Below are 21,265 nucleotides of genomic sequence, written 5' to 3'. Positions count from 1 at the left end.
GCTTGTGTCTTTCATCAACAGAAGCTGGTCCAATGAAAGATCTTACCTCACCCCCCTTGTCTCTCAGTTATTGACATTTACAGATAAAAATCGAATCCTTCTAAGCCTAGTTATAGAGAACAGAGACTGTGTGGGAGACAGAGAGAGGGTCAGTTGAGAACAAAGTGACCCCTTTTAAAACCATCAGGAAGACCTCAACACACACACACACAACCCCACCCCCTGCTCCTCAGATATAGCAGCCCCTGACAGAAGTGAGAAGGGGATTTGACCTGGAGATCCAGCACTTTTCCAGGGGGATCCTAAACTTAAAGGGACACTGGGCTGATAGGAACCTGGTCCGGGTGAGGCTGCCCAGCCCTGGAGGACAGAGCTATGTCTGTCACATGGTGTTATTTCTCCTCTGATCTTCTATTAGGTAAACAAGGAGGAAAGGATCCTGGACTGCTCTGCAGGGGAGGCTGTGTCCAGGTTTCTGTACTGATGACCGCTAGAGGGTGACGGTTATTGTGGCAGGAGAAGCTGGGCCTGTCTCTCCTCTTGCTAGTTCCTGTGCTTTGGATAGCAGGGGTTGAGCTTCCTGAGATGTAGCGGCTGCTGCTGCTGCCTGTAATTTGCAATTGCAACAGCCTCTGCTGTGCCCAGAGGGCTGCCTGAGCTGCTCTGCTGCCTCCCCCCAGGGAGAGATCCTAGCCAAGGTGGGGCCTGTTTCTGGCTCTAACCAGGCCTAGGGAGACACAGGACGCTGCAGGTAACTGAGAGAGAGAACTCAAGCACTGGCTGGCGATGGGCAGCAAGGGGACTATGTCAAACTGGCTGGGCCTGCTGCCCGCTCTCAGCCCCCTGTGTGCCTCTGCTCCAACTCACACAGCATCTCAGTTCTGTCAGCACTCGCTGGAGCCAGTGCAGGTCTGAGACCAGCGCTGCCAGGAATGGAACAATAACCCAGGCTCCCAGCCACTGCAGGTGGACAGAGGAGGAGAACTGAGACATGCTCCCTCCCCTTTCCCTAAGGCAGTTTTCTGCTTCTGTCTAGTAAAGATGCTGATGGGACAGGCAGGGGAACATCACCAAACCAGCTTCTTTTTATTCTGTCTTTTCAGGGCTGGGAAAGGGAGGGTTTAAGATATTTTGGTGTTCTTAGCCCAGGTGAAAGGCGCCAGATCTGCCCTATCAAGCATTTTACCAGCAGCACACAGCCTGCAACTTTGCATGCAGACAAAGACTATAGAGAGGACTGGGCTTTAAAATGGTCGGGAGACCGGCATCATCTCTCCCCATTTGCCCTGACAAGTTGAGGAATAACACCCACCTTTTGATCGTTTCAGGGGGGACAGAAAAGAGAAATGTCTGCACTGGAGCCAGCTCAGGTAAGGCATTTTCATGGGGCTGGGGGGCTTGTTATGCAGGGAGAGGACTAAATACACAGGAAGGTGGAGGAGGGAGAGACTGCAGCCTGCCAGGAGGGGCTGACTTGTAGGATCAAGGAGATGATTAGGGGAAGGGCGAAATCCCTGAGCTACAGCATATGGATCAAATCCCAGCACTTTCCTCTCTATGCTGGGCAAGGGTTGCTGGGAATTGTTTCTGGCAGGATGGGTGAATAATAGAACATCATTAAGAAGTTTCTGATTGAATCTCCCAGTCTTGCCAAGACCCAGACATGCAGGCCACAGATCCCAAGATGGGGGCAATTTAATGGAAAAGTGCCCAGAGCTCAGGAGACAGCCACAAAGCCATTCCGCCTCTGGGCTTCCCAGCCCTGACATTTGGGAGTTCAGTGACATCTGAGGCTGGGTATGTGAGTGCGAGGTGGGCTTACACCTAGGGGAAAGCAGGCCTGAATTGAGGGGTCCTGTGGGAAGGTGGTGCCAGGTGAGTCTAACCATACTCTAGGTGAGCTATTGCCTTGCCGTGCCACAGAGCATAAGGTACGGGAGACAGGGGCACATGGCTTGAGCGATGGGACTGTTCATGAACCAAAGGTGCTCAGTGGGCAATGCTTGTGATTTCAGGTCCCGGTGACATTTGAGGATGTGGCTGTGTATTTCTCTCGGGAGGAATGGGGCCTTTTGGACGATATGCAGAGGACCTTCTACAGGGACATCATGAAGGAGAATTACCAGACTGTGGTCTCATTGCGTAAGGATTCAGCTCTTCTCGTTTATTTGAAGCTCTGTGGTCATTGAAGTGCCGGGGGAGGCTTCGGCTCAGGCCTCGGGCCCTTTATAGTACGTTTACACTGCAAAGAAGAACCTGCCATGCCGAGTCTGAGAGCCTGGGTCAATTGACTTAGGCCTGTGGGGCTAAAAGGAGCAATGTTTGTGGATGGAAGTGGGGCTTGGGCTGAAACCTGAGTCAGAGCTTGGGTTTAGTGTGCAGGGTAGACGTACCCATAGATGTCTGGGGATCCAGCCAGGCCTGGAGTGGCAGGGGGAGACCCCAGACAATACCTTTCAAGTAGCACCCTTGTGGGTATTCCTCCCCACCCTCTTATATGCAAATGTTATCCTTGTGGATTTAATTGTTACATTCTCACTGGCCTTTCTGTTACATAACTTGTTTAAAACATGGCCCACTCTCTCCCCTTTGGAGTTTTTTTCCTTCTTTCCCTTTCCCCAGCCTACTCGCAAGGGGACATTAACAAAATGAAAAAGGTGTGATATTCAAAATGATGCACAGTTAGGCGGGTTAATCATTAAGGCCAAGAACTTAGGATGGGACATTTATATGCATAATAAGATAAACACATAAAACTATTACTGATAAAATTTTCAGAGACACAAAGATTGGGGAAGTTGTAAATAATGAAGAGGACAGGTCATTGATGCAGAGCAATCTGGATCCCTTGATAAGCTGGGTGCAAGCAAACAATATTTGTTTTAATGAGGCCAAATGTAAAATTATACATCTAGGGACAAAGAATTTAGGTCCCACTTACAGGATAGGGAGACTCTGTACTGGGTAGGAGAGACTCTGAGAAAGACTTGGGGATCATGGTGGATAACCAGCAGAACGAGAGTTCTTGGTGCAATCCTAATGCAGTCCTAGGGTGTATAAATGGGAATCTCAAGTAAGCACAGTGAGGTTATATTACTTCCCTGTTTGGCACTGGTGTGATCATTACCGGAATACTGTGTCTAGTTGTGGCATACCTAATTCAAGAAGGATGTTGATAAATTGGAGAAGAGCCAGGAGAATGACTAAATGATTGTAAAACTTGCCTTATGATAAAGGAAGTCGCATGGCCTGTGTTATCCAGGAGGTCAGATTAGATGATCCCAGTGGTCTTGTCTGGCCTTATGCAACCCTCATGCTAATCTGTAGAGATGAGGGTGAGATCGAACATGGGGAGCAGATTATCCCACACTTGCCTAATGCAAAATTTCTTGTTCCTTCCTCGGAAACAGCTGGTTCAGGTGACTGTAACTGGCCACTGAACTACATGGACCTTGAGTCTGATCCAGTCTGGCAATTCCTATGTTCTGCTCTTCTTTGTATTTCACTACATCTCATCTCCTTATTTCTTTCTCTTTCTTTCTCTCTCTGGATCTCTCTTTCCCGCCCTTTGCGGTGCTCTTTGCCTTCTCTTCCTCTGTTCTCCGCTCGCGTCTCCTTCCTCCTTCCACAATCCCTTCTTTTCAGTCATCTCCACACTTTCCCTCCGCTTCCCCTAGGTCCAGCATCTCCCTCAGGGCTCTGAAATCACAGCTTTCCAGTCACAGCCACACGCCCTCAATCTAACCCCACACGCCACAGTCACGCCCTGTCCCCCGACAAGCATATACAGCACCAGTCTCACCCAGTCAGAGAGATACGCCCCCCAGTCACTGGCTTCTCTGTCCAACTCACCTTCACCGGACACCCCCACCCCCAGTAACACAGTTGCAAAAGCCTCTTGAGGCAGCATCAGGTTTGCTCTGGGTCACAACCCTCCCTGCCCTGCAGAGAAGCTGGAGTACACAGCGCAGGGAAGTCAGAGTCCCTTCTTGAAGACAGCGGTGGCTGCTGAGCCGTAACAAGGAATTTTTGCGCCCGAGGCAAGGGCTGGCTCCAGGCTGTTCAGCGGCAGGTCCCTGAGTCCCTCTCGGAGGGAAGGACCTGCTGCCAAATTGCCACCGCCGCTTCATTCATTCTTCGGCAGCAATTCGGGGGCAGGTCCTTCCCTCCGAGAGGGACTCAGGGACCTGCTGCCGAATTGCCACCGAAGAAGCATCAGCAGTAGAGCTGCCGCCGAAGCGCCACCGATCACGTCCCCCGCCCCCCGCGCCCCTCCGCTTTGCGCGCCCGAGGCAAGCGCCTCATTCGTCTCGCCCTTGTTACGGCACTGGGTGGCTGTGCAGGATGCATGAACAGCAGCAGACGTGATGGCTGCCACCTTGGCCTACACGCCAAGCTGCCGGAGAGTCTGCTACCGCCCCGTCTCCTCCCATAGGGAAGGATGTTCAGAGACAGAACACTGTCCAGGGCTTTCAGTGGGGAGAGAGCTGTGCGATTCCCCTGTACGTGAGCGGAGGTGCACCATGTCCCCTCGCCTCCTGGGGCTGCTTCCACGCCCTAAGAGGCCCTGGTCTCACTGCAGTAGAGAGAGCAGCAAGTATCACGCTTATTAGTTTCTCTTTGCCTAAGTTATGTGCAGGTCCCTGAATCAGCTATAAGGGGCACAACACATCTCCCAGAAACTGTCTGCCTTTCCCAAGGGCCTTGGGGAACATCCCCCATCCATTCAGGTGAAACGTCTCCTCCCAGCAGAAGGACGAGCTGGGTTTAAATCAGGGGCCATTCTTCATAACAAACAGTCTAGGAATATTTGACAAACGCTGATTTCCTTTCTTCCTGAGCAGGATCTTCCATTCCCAAACCTGACGTGATTTCCCAGATGGAACGAGGGGAAGAGCCATGGGTCCCAGACCTCCAGAGCTCCCAGGAAAGGGAGATCCCGAGAGGTGTCCGAACAGGTGAGGAATAGACCAAACCACCTCAGTAGCTGTCAGTGGAACGAAGATCTGGGAATCCAGCAGCACTTTCATATCCTCTCATCTCCCTCTTATCTCTGTCACCGTCATAGCTGCTCTCGGTGATCCTCACATGGCTGATGTCAGTCAGGGCTGTCAGCCCATCGCAACTCACATCTGGCAGGGGTCTGTCCCCTCACGCGTCCTTTCTGTGTAGTCAGGAGGCATGTGGCATCAAAATTGTTCCCCTTCCCTCTGTCTTCTGGGGACAGTTCGGGGATTCAATTCTTGATTTTCTGTCTCATTGCAACAAACCCTGCTTGTCACTAGACATTGCCAGTTGGTGTTGCTTTTTAATAGACGAATTTAAAAACAACAACAACCCATTTTCTGATATAGGCTTCTAGCAGTATGTCCTAAAATTGGAATATAGGGTTTCCTGCTCCCCTGGTTATATCTTGAAGGGTTTTTGGATGGGCCTGTGAGCAAAACAACCAAAGATTCCCAGGCCCCCTCGTTCCTCTCTGTGCATCCCCCTGCCTGCTGCTGGCAGCCTGTTCGGTGTCATGTCTGCTGCTGCTGTTACCGGTAAAGAGATGGCAGACTCTCCCCTTCTCATCTCTTTTTGTTCTGATTGATGACTGGGATTGCAATAGCACCGAAGAGCTCCTGGCATGGGCTGAGTCCCCCGGGTGCTCTGCAAACACACCAAAAAGAGCTGACAATAGACAAGAGAGAACAGATGGATACAGACAGATGGGGGCAGCACAAGGAAACAGTGGGACCATGGGGTTACTTGTAGCAACAGTAGGAACAAAAGGGAAGCATGGCTTTTGCAAGTTCAGTTCCCTTTGCACAGGTTTCCTTCCTGCCCTCCCCTTGCGAGAAATCACAGGCACCAGTTTCCTACTTACCCCAGGGCTGCTCAACCCCCATTCAGCCCCAGGTCCAGTCCCCACCCCATCCCTTCCCCCAAGGCCCCACCCCGACCCCACTCTGCCTCTTCCAGCCTGGTTCCATCCCCCTCCCCCGAGTGCATCCCACTCCTTCCCCTCTCCCCCCAGCACCACCTGCATGCCGCGAAACAGCTGATTGCGGCAGGCAGGAGTCGCTGGGAGGGAGGGGGAGAATCTGCTCAGCGTATGGGGCTGTTGGGGGTGGGAGGCACTGAGGGAAAGGGAACTAGCTGCCAGTGGGTGCTAAGCACCTACTAATTTTTTTCCATGGGTGCTCCAGGGCTGGAGAACCCACAGAGTCAGCACCTATGCAGGAAATGACTCATGTCTGGATTCTCTTCTTATTCCAGCAGGGGACGATGTCATCGCCCAGAGGACTCCCGCAGGCGATAGGCCGACCATATGCAATGAGTGCGGGAAGAGCTTCAGAGGGAGCTCAAACCTCATTCAGCATCAGAGGATCCACACGGGGGAGAGACCTTACGAATGCACAGCCTGTGGGAAGAGCTTCCGCCAGCGCTCGCACCTCCTCCAGCACTGGAAGATCCACACCGGGGAGAGACCTTTTGAATGCCCCGACTGCGGGAAGAGCTTCAGCGTGAGCTCCGCCCTCATTAGGCACCAGAAAACTCACACAGGCGAGAGACCCTACGCATGCGCCGAGTGCGGGAAGAGCTTCAGCGTGAGCTCCGCCCTCACTAGGCACCAGCGGATCCACACGGGGGAGCGGCCCTACGTCTGCGCCGAGTGCGGGAAGAACTTCAGTGTGAGCTCCCACCTCGTGCAGCACCAGCGCATCCACACAGGGGAGCGGCCCTACGTCTGCGCCGAGTGTGGCCGGAGCTTCAGCCAGAGCTCCCACCTCCTCCAGCATCAGAGAGTCCACACAGGCGAGCGGCCCTACGAATGCACCGAGTGCGGGAAGAACTTCAGCCAGAGCTCGGACCTCATCAAACACCAGAGAACCCACTTGGGAGAGCGACCCTACGAATGCCCTTGCTGCTTTAAAAGCTTCACCTGGAACTCAGTGCTCGTTAAACACCAGAGAGTGCACATGGGACAGAGACCCTATGAGTGTGGCCGGTGCGTGGAAAGCTTCAGTCCTCATCATCCCTCAGAGAAACCACACACGGCACAAACCCCACTGATGGAGCATCAGGACACGAGCCAGCATAATGCACTTGCTCTTATGAGCAAGTTGTCACGGAGTGTGGGGGAGTCCGGCCCTGCACCCCTCTTCCTGGGACCCACAGTGACTCTTAGCCAGCCAGTAAAACAGAAGGTTTATTGGACAACAGGAACACAGGTTACAGCAGAGCTTGCAGGCACAGTCAGGACCCCTCCACCGAGTCCTTCTGGGCTTTCAGGGTGCTTGGATCCTAGCTAGGATACCCTGAATTCCACCCACACAGCCCCAAGCCCAAACTCAAACTGCTTCCCTCCTGCCACTCCCTTCCTTTGTCCCCTTCCCGGGCAAAGGTGTTGACCTTTCCCCTCCCTTACCTAGCTCAGGTTACAGGCTCTGGCATCGTCCATCTCCTAAAGTCCTCCCCTGCTCTCCCACTCCCCACACAGACAGTCCCTACTGCATCACATCTCTCCCCCCTTCGAGACTGAACTGAGCGGGGTCACTCTGCCCAGTGACCTGGGGAAGTTCAGGGTCCCCTCTCCGGGACAACGCATCCGCTGTCAGGTTGGCACTTCCCTTCACATGGACCACGTCCATGTCATAGTCCTGCAGGAGCAGGCTCCACCTCAGGAGCTTGGCGTTGGCTCCTTTCATCTGGTGCAGCCAGGTCAGGGGAGAGTGGTCGGTGTACACGGTGAAGTGTCGCCCAAAGAGATATGGCTCTAGCTTCTTAAGGGCCCACACCATGGCCAGGCATTCCTTCTCGATGGCCGCGTAGCTTTGTTCCCGGGGTAGCAGCTTCTTACTCAGGTACACGATAGGGTGTCTCTCCCCCTTTTCATCCTCCTGCATTAACACCGCCCCCAGTCCCGTGTCTGAGGCATCGGTGAACACCATAAAGGGTTTGTCAAAATCTGGGTTTGCCAGAACTGGGTCGCTAACCAGAGCCTCCTTCAGCGCCCGGAAAGCCTCCTGGCACTGCTCAGTCCAGATCACCTTGTCTGGCTTCCCCTTTTTGCACAGTTCAGTGATGGGGCCGGCTATGGCACTGAAGTGGGGCACGAACCTTCGATAGTACCCCGCCATCCCAATAAAGGCCTGGACCTGCTTTTTGGTTTGGGGAGCAGGCCAGTCTCTGATCACCTCCACCTTGGCTGGTTCCGGCTTCAGGCAGCCGCTCCCCACCCGATGGCCCAGGTAAGATACTTCAGCCATCCCCACCTTGCACTTCTCAGCCTTTACTGTTAACCCAGCCTTCCGGAGTCGGTCCAGGACTTGTTTAACCTGGGACACGTGGTCCTCCCAGGTCTGGCTGAAGACGCAGATGTCGTCAATATACGCCACGGCAAAACTCTCCATCCCCCTCAGTAGCTGATCCACCAGGCGCTGGAAGGTGGCCGGCGCTCCCTTGAGGCCGAAGGGCAGGGTCAAAAACTCATAGAGCCCCAGAGGGGTGATAAAGGCCGATTTCAGCCTGGCATCTGCATCCAGCGGCACTTGCCAGTAGCCTTTGGTAAGATCCATAGTGGTGAGGTACCGTGCACCTCCCAGCTTGTCTAGGAGCTCGTCAGGCCTGGGCATAGGGTAGGCATCAGATACGGTGATGGCATTGAGCTTTCGATAGTCCACACAGAACCGGATTGACCCATCCTTCTTGGGAACCAGCACTACTGGCGAGGCCCAAGGGCTGGAAGACGGCTGGATCACCCCCAAAGCCAGCATGTCCCTGACCTCTCTTTCAAGATCCTGGGCAGTTTTACCAGTGACCCGAAAAGGGGAGCATCTTATAGGGGGATGTGACCCAGTCTCCACCCGGTGGACAGTCAAATTAGTGCGTCCAGGCTGGTTGGAAAACAGCTGTCGGTACAGATGCAGCACCGCTCTGATCTCTGCGTGCTGGCCCGGGGTCAGTTGCTCAGAGAGGGGAATCGCCTCCAGGGGGGAACCAGCTTTTGTCCCAGGGAATAGATCCACTAAGGGGTCATCTCCCTGCCCCTCCCAATGTCCACACACGGCCAACACCACATTCCCCCTGTCATAGTATGGTTTCATCATGTTCACATGGTACACCCGACGGTGATGTGCCCGGTTTGACAGCTCCACCACATAGTTTACCTCATTCAGTTGCTTGATAACCTTGAAGGGCCCTTCCCAGGCGGCCTGGAGTTTGTTTCTCCTCACGGGGATGAGAACCATCACCTGATCCCCGGTGGCGAAGGTACGGGCTCGTGCTGTGCGGTCATACCAGACCTTCTGCCTCCTCTGGGCTCGGGCCAGATTCTCCCTGGCCAGGCCCATGAGCTCGGCCAGTCTTTCCCGGAAGGTCAGGACATACTCCACCACTGACTCTCCCTCGGGAGCGGCCTTCCCCTCCCATTCGTCCCTCATCAGGTCTAGGGGCCCCCTCACCCGCCTTCCATACAACAGTTCAAAAGGTGAAAACCCGGTAGATTCCTGGGGTACCTCCCTGTACGCAAACAGCAGGTGAGGTAAGTACTTGTCCCAATCTTGCGGATGCTGGTTCATAAATGTTTTTAGCATCATCTTCAGCGTCCCGTTGAACCTTTCTACCAGCCCGTTGGACTGGGGGTGATACGCTGAGGCCCAGGTGTGCTGGACCCCACATTTCTGCCATAAGGACCGGAGCAGGGCCGACATGAAGTTGGACCCCTGGTCCGTTAAGACCTCCTTGGGGAACCCCACCCGGCTGAAAATTGTCAGCAGCGCATCTGCCACTGTGTCTGCTTCGATAGAGGACAAGGCCACCGCCTCGGGGTAGCGAGTGGCAAAATCCACCACCACCAGGATGTATTTCTTCCCTGACCGGGTCGTCTTGCTGAGAGGTCCCACTATGTCCATGGCCACCTTCTGGAAAGGTTCTTCTATGATGGGTAAAGGCCTCAAAGCCGCTTTCCCCTTGTCCCGGGCCTTCCCCACCCTCTGGCAGGGGTCACAGGATTGGCAGTATTGTCGGACATGGGTAAAGACCCCAGGCCAGTAAAAGTTCTGTAGCAGCCTCTGCCTGGTGCGCCGGATTCCCTGGTGCCCTGCGAGAGGGATGTCATGGGCCAGGTACAACAGCTTGTGACGGAACTTCTGGGGAACCACCAGCTGCCTCCTGATCCCCCATGACTCTACTTCCCCTGGGGGAGCCCATTCTCGGTACAGGAACCCCTTCTCCCACAGGAACCTCTCCTTGCAACCTCTCCTCATGGTCTGTACCGCACTAAGGTCAGCCCGGTCCCTGTGCTTCCGCAAGGAGGGATCTTTCTGCAACTCGGCCTGGAACTCAGCAGCTGGGACAGGAATGGGGACCGGCTCTCTCTTGCTGGCTGGGTCTGAGGCCGCAGCCTCTCTGCACCGTGCCCCTGGGCGTTCCCCGCTCCCTGAGTTAGGGTCCTGCACCTCAGGTCGAGTACCTTCCCCGTTGTCGGGGAGCAGTGCCATTTGCTGACTCTGACTACGAGTCACGACCAGGGCACTCTGGGTGTTACTAGGCCAGTCCTCAAGGTCCCCTGCCTCCGCCCCTTTCAGTCGGCTGTACACCTCCACGGCTGTGGAGTCCAGCAAGGGGGTGAGAACTGCGATCCTGTCTGCAGGGTCAACCCTGTGCAGCTCACAGGCATTCTCAAAGGCCGTCAGGAAGGTATCTATGTCCTCCCCCTCCTTACGCCGGGGCAGCAAGTGCTTATCAAAGCTCTTTGTAGGCTTGGGTCCCCCCTCACTCACCGCAGCTGGAGCCTCACTGCTCCTCAGCCGGGCCAGGTCCAGCTCATGTTTACGCTGTTTCTCCTTCTCCTCCCACTCACGCTGGCGCTGGTTCTCCTCATGTTTACGCTGGTTCTCCTCATGTTTACGCTGGTTCTCCTCATGTTTACGCTGGTTCTCCTCATGTTCACGCTGTTTCGCCTTCTCCTCCAGCTCTCGCCTCTTTAACTCGAGCTCCTCCCGTCTCAGCTCCCTTTCATATTCCAGCCGCATCCGCTCCACGGATGCCGAGCGTTGCCGGGAGGATCCCCTGCTGGGGGGTGGGCTTCGCCGGGCAGATCCCCTGCTGGCCGGGGGTGTCACGGTGCCCTCGGTATACACTGGGCTCCTCCCCGCCCTTCCTCTACGCCTAGGAAGGGGGGGTCTCGGGAAGCCCTCGTCCGCCGGCTGACCACTCCCAGCGGGGACAGACACTGGTGCCTGCGCTGCATCTGCTCGGCTGCTTCCCTCAGAGACAGGGCTCCGTTCATTCATGCGGTCTCCCTGCTCCAGCTGTGCAATCAGCTGGTCCTTGCTGAGCCTCCCTGGGTGCAGCCCCCTCTGCTTGCACAGCTCCACCAGGTCACACTTGCGCCGCTTGGCATACATCTTCCTGCTGACCACTCACAGGCCGGGGTGCTCGCCGCTCCCCACGGTTTCCAGGGGGACCCCTAGTGCACCAGCCCTTCTTGAGGTCACCACCTCTCTGCCAGGGTCGAGCTGCAGACTCCTCCGCCCCTGGGACCGCTCGCTGCAATCCCCCGGGGGACCCTGTTACTGCAAAGTCCTTCTCACTGGGCACACACTCCCAGGGGTTAACCACCCCTTCGTTTTACTGCTCCCCAGTCACTTACTGCAGGAAGCGCCATCCACGGGGTGCAGTATCTCCCGCCGCTGCCACCAGTTGTCACGGAGTGTGGGGGAGTCCGGCCCTGCACCCCTCTTCCTGGGACCCACAGTGACTCTTAGCCAGCCAGTAAAACAGAAGGTTTATTGGACAACAGGAACACAGGTTACAGCAGAGCTTGCAGGCACAGTCAGGACCCCTCCACCGAGTCCTTCTGGGCTTTCAGGGTGCTTGGATCCTAGCTAGGATACCCTGAATTCCACCCACACAGCCCCAAGCCCAAACTCAAACTGCTTCCCTCCTGCCACTCCCTTCCTTTGTCCCCTTCCCGGGCAAAGGTGTTGACCTTTCCCCTCCCTTACCTAGCTCAGGTTACAGGCTCTGGCATCGTCCATCTCCTAAAGTCCTCCCCTGCTCTCCCACTCCCCACACAGACAGTCCCTACTGCATCACACAAGTCACTTCAACTCTCTGTGCTGAGTCTTCCACCTCTGCCTAAAGGAAAATGGGAGTAATGGGATCTTGTTTATAGGAGAGGGCTCTGCTCACCCATCACCAGCTGGGACTTTTCCTGGAATTATAGGGTTTGGGAGGTTTCTTTTCCTTTTACTATAGAGTGGGTTGAGTGCTGTTTCTGGAAATCCAGGTTTAGGAGATTTTCCAGTGAGTTTGGTTCCAGTTTCAGTAAAGTCTTTATTTATTGCTGTGGGTCCTTGGAATTTGAGTTTGAAATGTTAAAAATTCTCAATAAAAGTTTGCTTTAAGATACCATGGTCTTGGAAATTTTATTAGTACTCAGAGTGCCAGAGGCTAATTTCTCCAGATCGAATTATTCTCACTTTTCAGTATGCAGCCCATTTACCAATAGTATCTGTGAATGTCCAGGAGACAGGTATGTGAGACCCCAACGTGGTGACTCAGAGAAACGTAGACTCTTCCAGCAGCAGATCCACTCTTGCTCCCTGGTACCAACTCAAACTTTCATCTCTCCTCTCTGGATCATATTTAACTTCTTTAGATCCCATTTCAACACAGCACTTCAAATGCTTCTGTCCCGTTGACATTTGCTGAATCAGAGTTTAATTCCCCAAATTCCAGGACTGTCAGTTTGACACTGGGATTGTTCATTCAAAGTGGGTGTTCAAAAGCATCAAAAGGTGTTATTGGATTTCAGTGGGAGCAGGACATATAAATCACATCTTAATAAGGGTAGTTAGTCAGCCCAAGGTGGCAGCGAGGTTTGGGCTTCCTTCACAGAAGAGAGATGGATCAGAGCTACATTTTTAAACCACTGCACAAAGAATTACATCCTCTTACTTGTTAATACCGGTTGTTCTGCTTGTAAATTTGGAGATCATTGTGATGAGTCACAGAATTCCTATTAATTAATTAAACAAACCCAAACCAATTAAAAAACCAAAACTAAAAACAAATCAATGGCCATAGAAAATAGCCCTTGTCTGCCCCAGTGGGATGCAATCAACCTGTCAAAAGAGAGATCTAAACAAATGCTGCTGTTGGAGAATGCTTAGTAGTAGCAAAGGAGTATTTTACTGAACTAGGCAGGAATGACACAGGCCCTGATTCAGCAAATCTGGACTATCTGGCCTTTTCTAAAAATCACTGATTCTGTTAGGTCTGTCTCTGTAACGTGTCTTGCTCTGAGCCTTCTCATCTGGATCCAGGCCAAGAGGTCTCTGTTCTTAACTCCCTGTTTGTAGGCTCATTGCTTGACATGTAGAATACAAAGTTTGGCTTGCCATCAAAGCTATGTATTTTGATACTCTTTCACCTCTCTTCTACGTGCTAAGGTTTACTGAGCTGTGGGCACAGCAAATCATCACACTTAGTATCAAGAGGATGTGAGGTAGGCAAGAAGATATCCAGGGACAAGCAGTGGCCTCAACATATAGGTACTTGCCACTCTTAGAGCCTAGCACTTTTCACCAAAAAAAGAAGATATGAGCTACAGATGAACTGGTCCCAGTAGCATGATAGGAGATTGACTGTGCTGTAGGAAGCATCCGTCATCTTACTCATCTAAGCAGGCGTACATTTCATCTCTGACAGCTGGTAAGAATATATGTACCCTTTGCGTGTCTTCCAGCATCTGCATTGCTCTCATCGGCTTTCAGGCAGTACTTCCCGTTCAGGCTGGTGAAAGGACAAGAATTGTACCATCAGGCTCCCTTATACACCCAGTTGCGTGACTGTTTATTATGGTTGCAGCCTATGGTTGAAAGCAGTGTGTTCTTTAAGTTACTAAAGGAATCAACTGGATTAAAATAAGTTAACGACTTGCTACAAATGGTTACAAGTCAAATTGCCCCAAAGGCCTGACTTTTCAGGAAGATTGTATGTCTGCTCCTGCAGAACCCTTAGTACTGTAGACAGGCATAACAAAAACAAATGGCTGGAAATTTTGGCCTGACAAATTCAAATTAGAAATAAGGCACAAATTTTTACAGTAAGGATGATTAACCAATGGAAGAAACTACCAAGTGAAGTGGTGATTCTCTGTTGCTTGAAGTCTTCAAATCAAGACAGGGGTTTGTCTACACGGCTCTGTAGTGAGGACTACATGGGTGTGATTTGTAGTGCGCACCAAAGTGTTGCTGTATAACTGCACTATGTAGACACTGCTAGCTCAGACTCAAAGGCATCTAGTTCACGTTAACATGGTCCTGTTTCTGATAGGATTGTTATTGTAAACTGAGCACTTTTAGCTCAGGCTAGCAAGGACTGTGGTTAAAGCGCCACACTTCAGTGCGCACTGCAAATCACAACACAGGACTCACTATGGGGCTGTGTAGACAAGCTCTGGATTACTTGCACTTCCTTGCCTTTCAGTTCAAAGGAGCCAGCATCCGCTTTTACTCCTGATAAAAAGAGAAGATGCAGGAATATCAGTAAGGGGAGGGGAAGGCTCACAACTGAGATCAGGATAAATATTTCAGGCTAAATCTTCAGGCCAGGACCCAGCCAGAGTAGCCGGGCAGGAGATCCAGGGAACCAGCAGATCCGCTCCCCAAAGGGTATTTCAGGCCTCCACTCAGGCTGTGGCCATGCCCATGGTCTGCCCTGAGGCCCTGCCTCGCTTTCCTGAAGCCGGAGTGGGCTCAGCTCCAGTTGGCAGCCTGGAGCTCAGGGGTCAGGCCAGCCATGTTTGGGGTGGGGGCAAGACCCTTGGGTGGAAGGGGCATGGCCAGGGGCTGGCTAGCCTCCCCAAAGAGCGGGGAGTCACCTGCTGTCCATGTTTCAGACTAGATAGTTAAGGGTTAATGTCTCTTTTACCTGTAAAGGGTTAACAAACAGTGAACCTGAAACACCTGACCAGAGGACCAATCAGGAGACAAGATACTTTCAAATCTCGGTGGAGGGAAGCCTTTGTTTGTGTTTTTTGGGTTTTGCTTTGTTCTCTCTGGGTCCTGAAAGGGACCAGATGTGCAACCAGGTTTCTTGCCAATCTCTCTGCAACAGTCTCTTATATATTCAGACTAGTGAATATTAAGTAGAAAAGGCGGTTATAGTCTTTTGATTGTTTTCTGTATTTGCAAATGTGATTTTGCTGGATGGATTTTAATTGGTATTTGTGCTGGGGAGAGACTTCTTTCTAGTGTTTATAAGCTGAAAGACCCTGTAATATTCGATCTTGATTTTACAGAGATTTCTTATTTTTTTCTTTTTATTAAAAACTTTTCTTTTTAAAAGACCTGATATTTTTTCCCCCTTGTTAAGGCTCAGAGGAACTGAGTCTGTACTCACCAGGAAATTGGTGGGAGAAGGGAAAGAGGAGTGGGGGAGGAAAGGTGAATTTCCTCTGTGTTTTAGATTCACGGAGCTTGAATCTGTCTGTCTCTCCAGGATAGTCCAGAGAGGGAAAGCCTGGGAGGAGGAGAGAAGGGGGAGAGAAGGGGGAGAAAAACCCTGATTTCTCTGTGTTGTGATTCAAGGAGTTTGAATCACAGTGATCTCCTAGTGTACCCAGGGCGGGAAAGATCTGGGAGGAAGAAAGGAGGGGGAGGGGAAATGGTTTATTCCCCTGTGTTGTGAGACTCAAGAAATTTGGGTCTTGGGGTCTCCAGGGAAGGTTTTTTTGGGGGGGACCAAAGTGCCCCAAGACATTATGGGTGGTGGCAGCCTATCAGATCTAAGCTGGTAATTAAGCTTAGAGGAATTCATGCTGGTACCCCATCTTTTGGACTCTAAGGTTCAGATTCGGGAATTATACCATGACAGCAGCCTGGAGCTCAGGGGTCAGGCCAGCCATGTTTGGGGTGGGGGCAAGACCCTTGGGCAGAAGGGGCATGGCCAGGGGCTGGCTAGCCTCCCCAAAGAGGGGGAAGTCACCTGCTGTCCATGTTTCAGACTATTGGCTGATGTGGCCCTCTGCACCTTAGCTGCAGGGTGGAAGGCCAGTGAATTGAAGCAGCAGCAAATGAACTGTCTGCACCCTGAGGTTGTCACTGCCCCACAACCTGCCTCTCTGCACCTCTCTGAATCTTACCTCCCCGCTGAGGGTTACTGCAGTGATTCTGCTGCCAAGCAGCCCTCCATGGCCACCAGGGGGAGGATCTGCCTCCCTGAGAATAAAACCCTTTACAAAAATGTGCCCTGAAGGGTGCATCCAAATATTTACAAATCTCTTCTGGTATTTCAAGCATGTGCTGCACATACACCGTTATTATCTGTTCTTTGTTACTTTACCTTTTTGCTCTGCTGGCCCCACCTTGCCTGGGATCTTCTGAGCAACTCTTTCTCCTGAAAGGCAGATGAAGACTTGAATATTTTATATGATGCTTGTGGTATATTGAAATAATTGTGACCTATCACTTTCCAGGGTTTTCCTGGTCCTGACATGCTCTGTAGGGAAGTGTGCAATCTAGGCCAAGCAGCAGTCAGCTTGCAGGTAGACCATTGAAAGCAAGGTGGGGTGCATTGTGCCTCTCTGTTTTAGGGAGCAGCCTGATTTGTCTTTCTGTTTGTGGGTTCTTGTTGTTTTGAATTCTTAGAAGTAACATAGTGATGTTGCAAGAGTCTTTTATGTTTTTATCTAGTTCTCTGTGTGTAAGCTGTGGAAAATAACAAAGACGAAAACTTTACATGCACCAACTAAAAATGAAGCACGCTCCCACATCTGCTGTCCCCTGGCCTCACTCTGGTCATATTTACCCAGTATAACTCCACTGTACAAACGTGTGCAAACCACAATGTGAGCTAAGGATGAGCCCCTTTAGCTGGGAGTCCTACAGACTAACTGCTGTGAGAGTCTCTAGCAGACTGATGACATTTCAGTACATGCTAATGCTACAAATAAAGGCACAGGAGAAGAGCAGGGATGTATGTCTATGACTGAAATACAGTAGATGTGGGGAAACAGCCCCTTTTAAATGAGCAGGTTGGAAAATGGTAAATTAATAATAATGGTAATGGTAATGTTCTTCTCAAAAGGCACAGCTGTTAGCACATTTGCGCAACTGACTTCCTGTTTTGTCTAGTCTTCTGCCTGATAACTTGGAGTTTGAAGATTCCTGCCTACACAGGTTGCTCTGAGAACCTTAGCCAGAGTGTTCTGGCATCAGATACGCAAGTAACCTGCCTCTAAGCAGCACCCCTCATGCTTCTATTGTTCTGTGGAATGATAAAGGAACGGAAACAGACAGTGTTTCAGAGCAGGGTCGTTGTGCAGTTTGCATTCTTCGCTGCAGGGTGAGAGAGGCTTGTGCTGTGATCAGGATGTTTTCTAGCATTCCCTGCACATCTTATTTCCAGGGTCCTTGTGAGGTTCTCTGGATAACTTGTGTTAAATGGAGTTCCATGACAGGAGAACTTGATATTGGCATTCTGGGATCCGGCCTGGCTTCTGGATGGAATTCAAAGTGTGTGTGTATTAATCCATAAAGTCCTGAGAGGTCTGGAACCTGGTTCCCTGAGAGACTGTCCCTCCACTGGGCCCTATTGCCATAGCAGAGATCAGCCTCCCCCACAGGAGAAGGTAGGAGCTCTGGGCAGGCTCTCAGAATCCCTCAAGTAGGGGATTCGCCCTCTACCTTGGATTTGTTAAGCTCTCAGGCATGCCGCAAACCCTCTCTCCCCCAGGCTTCTTGGGAGGGAGTGGGCTGTGAAATGGAGGGGTTGTCATTTACTTCAATTATCTTCCTCAGAGTGTTTGTCAGGATGAGCTTGATTTGGAGCAGGGACTTGAGCTCGCATCCCAGCTGGATGCCTTAATCGGTAGGCTATTGGCTATTCTGGTGTAGGCCTCTCTCAACCTCTCCTGTTGGCGCTGTCCCACTTTGTATAAATAATTGCACATTAATTGGAGCAGGGACTTGAACCTGACTCTCTCCTGTCCTACCCTAACCATTGCTCTGTAGAGTCATTCTTGCTCTTTGGCCCAATACATATTTATTTTATACAAAGTGGACCAGCAAAATTGACAGCACTGCAGTAAAACTGGGTGATTAGGATGCTCACTTGGGATGTAGGAGACCTGCGCTCAAGTCTCTGCTCCAAATCAGGCAGGGAAGGGATTTGAACTTAGATTTCCTACCCCCTGACTTCTAGGCAAAGGGATGGATGAGAGCACCGATACCCCAGTGTTCTGTGTCTGTGAGGTGTACTCTGACCATGCCTATATGACTGGGCTCCACATGTCAGCTGTAGTGGGAGCTCCTAGTGTGAGAAGATGGAGAATTCCCTTGTTAGCTCTGGGAAGGCATCGATATTTGGGTGGCTTTGCTGTGATTACTGGTGGCAACTTAAGCACCTTGAGGGTAGGCAGCCACTGAGCGGTGGTTTTGAGGATGTCAGTGGCACCTACATGGTGGATTTAGGTGCCTTTAAAAGGCAGTTAGGCACCTAAGTTCCTTTGTGGATCTAGGCCCAACTGCTGCCATTGTCTAATTCTCACTCAGTGCCTGGGGAGGCACCTCCTCCAACTTCTACAGCTCCAGTTTCTCCTTTGGGACCTGCAGCACTGGGTATCCCACGGCATCTGTGAAGACTAGAGAGTTTATCAGGACACTGAGACCCACAATTCCCCGCCCCCCCAGGGAAAAGAGATGGTACAGGAAGGGTTGCAGGAGTTGAAATAATCTCAGAAGCAAGCTTCCCTTTGTCCTGTTCATTGGCTATAAATCTAGTATAAGATCTAGAAGTGAAGTTTGTAATATACAAACATCACAATTATAAGAATGAAGCCAATAAGACAAAACAATGGCAAAGGTTTTAGGATCAGAAATGTTTTGCTATCTCCCTCGGGGCAACGGGGACTCAATAAATTAGAACTTACATATTTTTTGGCTGCTTATGAATGCTACAGAAGTTGACTGGAGGAGGAGGAATTAGATGAATCTTCACAGCTAAATGAGCATTATTGTCATGTAACATTCTGCTAGGCACTGTACATACACAAAAGCTGAATTCATGTTGGGCCAGTGGTGCACCAGCCCCAGGGCTCCCCTACTGCAAGCTGAAATCACTAAGAGCTGAAATCACTAAAAGAGCTAAGCTTACTGAGCTGAGATCACTGAGTGCTGTGTTAACTAGTGGGGGAGCCTGAAGATCTATCGCTAAGCGGCTGGCAGAGTGGAGCAGTTTGCAGCATGTTGGAGCAGCCCATGGAACAGTGAGTGGAGTGGAGCGGCTCGTGGGTCGGCTGGAGGAGCGGCACAGCGAGTGTAGTGGAGCTGGTCATGGTGAAGGCTGCAGCAGAACTCCACGGAGAGGCGGAGCAGTTGGCCCTGGCCCACATAAGGTGCCCCTTAACACCCTGTGTGGGCTCCCCCCCATTTCCACCCAGGCTGGGGGGGTAAAACTCTGCAGATAAACTTTTGAACTCTGGGGTGGCACTGACCAGAGACTTTCAGGTAGTTGGACTTTGGGGTGATTGGACTTAAGACCCTAAGGGGGAAAGGACATTGCCAAACGTACTTGGAGGTGGGGTTTTTGCTTATGGTTTGTGTTATAATCCTGTTTGTGGTGTTTCTCCAATGTGATGCCGTATTGTTTCCTTCCTTTATTAAAAGGATTTTGCTACACTCAGACTCCGTGCTTGTAAGAGGGGAAGTATTGCCTCCTAGAGGCGCCCGGGGGGGATGTGTAAGTGTCCCAGGTCACTGGGTGGGGGCTCGAGCCGGTTATGCATTGTGTTATTGAAACGGAACCCCTGGATACTGAACCTGGTTTTTGTTGCTGCCAATTCAGAGGGGCAGAAGGGTTACATCTGATCTCCTGCTCTCCCCACGGCTGACGCTGGTCTCGGCAACAGCAGCCACATTCGCCTCTGCCTTATTCTGGTCTCTGCTTTGGCATTTGAGTGCTACTTTGTGTATTGAGCTTTATGTAGCTGACGAGAATGCAACATTCACTTGCACCTGTTAATTCTTAGCTCGCCCACTCGGTCGCCGCATTCTGTTTGCTGTGAAGTTGCACTGTGGAAAACTTAAACGGATGCAATGGCCCAGGAGGGCTGCTCATATGCCATTTAGAAATCCATTGTCTTACGTAATCTGCCTGGGTTTCCTGCATGGGGTGTTCCATTGAGGCTACCTTTAGCTCAGAGTTTCCCAAAGCCGTTTATCTTTAACCAGGATTGATGTGCTGTGTCTGCGCTTGTTAAAACCTCATCCAACAAGACATCATAAACATCAGCCACAAGTGTCTGTTTTGTACAATACACATTGGCTGTGCCTTCTAAGGGAGAGAGAGAAAAATGACCATAGGACTCATGCAGAACTGAACGTTGGCCATAGTAGGATCCTGGCATATGTTTAGCATTGATATTATTATTATTATTATTCACCTGAGCAAAGCAATGTCTGATGCTCTTCTCAATGGCTTTTCCCCCCTTTTAGGCCGAAATGCAATAACTTTTGAGCACTGCATCCAATCAATTGCAAAATGTTGGGGAAGGCAGACCCTTATTGATTTTTTTTTTTTTGTGACAAATGGGGAAAACCAGACGGGAGGAAATATGAGGCACACAGGGCCCCTGGCATCTGGTTAGCAGACCCCCCAGCTTCATCCACCCCAGTAAATGTCTACAGATCTGAAAAAATGGTTGCTGGCAGCCATTAGCGCTATATCATAACAGTACCCCCCACCCCCCCCATCTCAGCTCTTCCAAAATGTCGATAGCCAGAGTGACTCTTTTATAGCCTAAACAGAAAGAAAAGTCATAAGAATGGTGGGAGTGGGAAGGAGGGAGGAAGGGTGAGTGGAGGTGCATACTGAGCCCCTGGCATGGAGAGCAGAATGGGGGACACTGGCATGGGGAAATGGGCAGCACATGGAACCACTGTTGGGGTGGGGATAGGGGGAAAGGGTGCCATGGGGACACAAACCTCCTGGTGTGGGGCAGAATGGGGACAATGGTATGGGTGTAAAGGGGTGTGGGGACACAGAGCACCTGATATATGGATGGAGGGGTTGCAGTGAGTCCATGAAACAGAGCTGCCAGGCTGGCATGCAGGGAGCTCATGTGTGTGAGGGGAGAATGGAAGGATGCAGAATCCCTGGTGTGTGCAATGCACTCGGGTGACAAACCGAACAAAGCGTACAGCTCTCGAGTATTACTAGTTAGCACTTCTATGGTGTTGTGCACATGTACAGCATGTGCATAGCCTGA

General features: G+C 51.5%; 1 protein-coding gene across 1 annotated transcript; it reads left to right on the top strand.

The window, feature by feature from the left end:
- The first annotated feature begins 586 nt into the window (after positions 1-586).
- LOC127036279 (zinc finger protein 436-like) lies at positions 587-20,507 on the top strand. Its single transcript, XM_050927089.1, has 6 exons — positions 587-751; positions 1,329-1,370; positions 2,016-2,142; positions 4,845-4,958; positions 6,262-7,121; positions 20,493-20,507. The coding sequence occupies exons 2-6, from the start codon at positions 1,347-1,349 to the stop codon at positions 20,505-20,507; spliced, it is 1,140 nt and encodes a 379-aa protein (XP_050783046.1). The 5' UTR covers positions 587-751; positions 1,329-1,346.
- Positions 20,508-21,265: the final 758 nt, after the last annotated feature.

This window comes from Gopherus flavomarginatus, chromosome 17 (genome assembly GCF_025201925.1).
Source record: "Gopherus flavomarginatus isolate rGopFla2 chromosome 17, rGopFla2.mat.asm, whole genome shotgun sequence".
Taxonomy (NCBI): domain Eukaryota; kingdom Metazoa; phylum Chordata; order Testudines; family Testudinidae; genus Gopherus; species Gopherus flavomarginatus.
The sequence above is the reverse complement of the archived record's forward strand: the minus strand, read 5'-3'. Positions and strand labels throughout refer to the sequence as shown.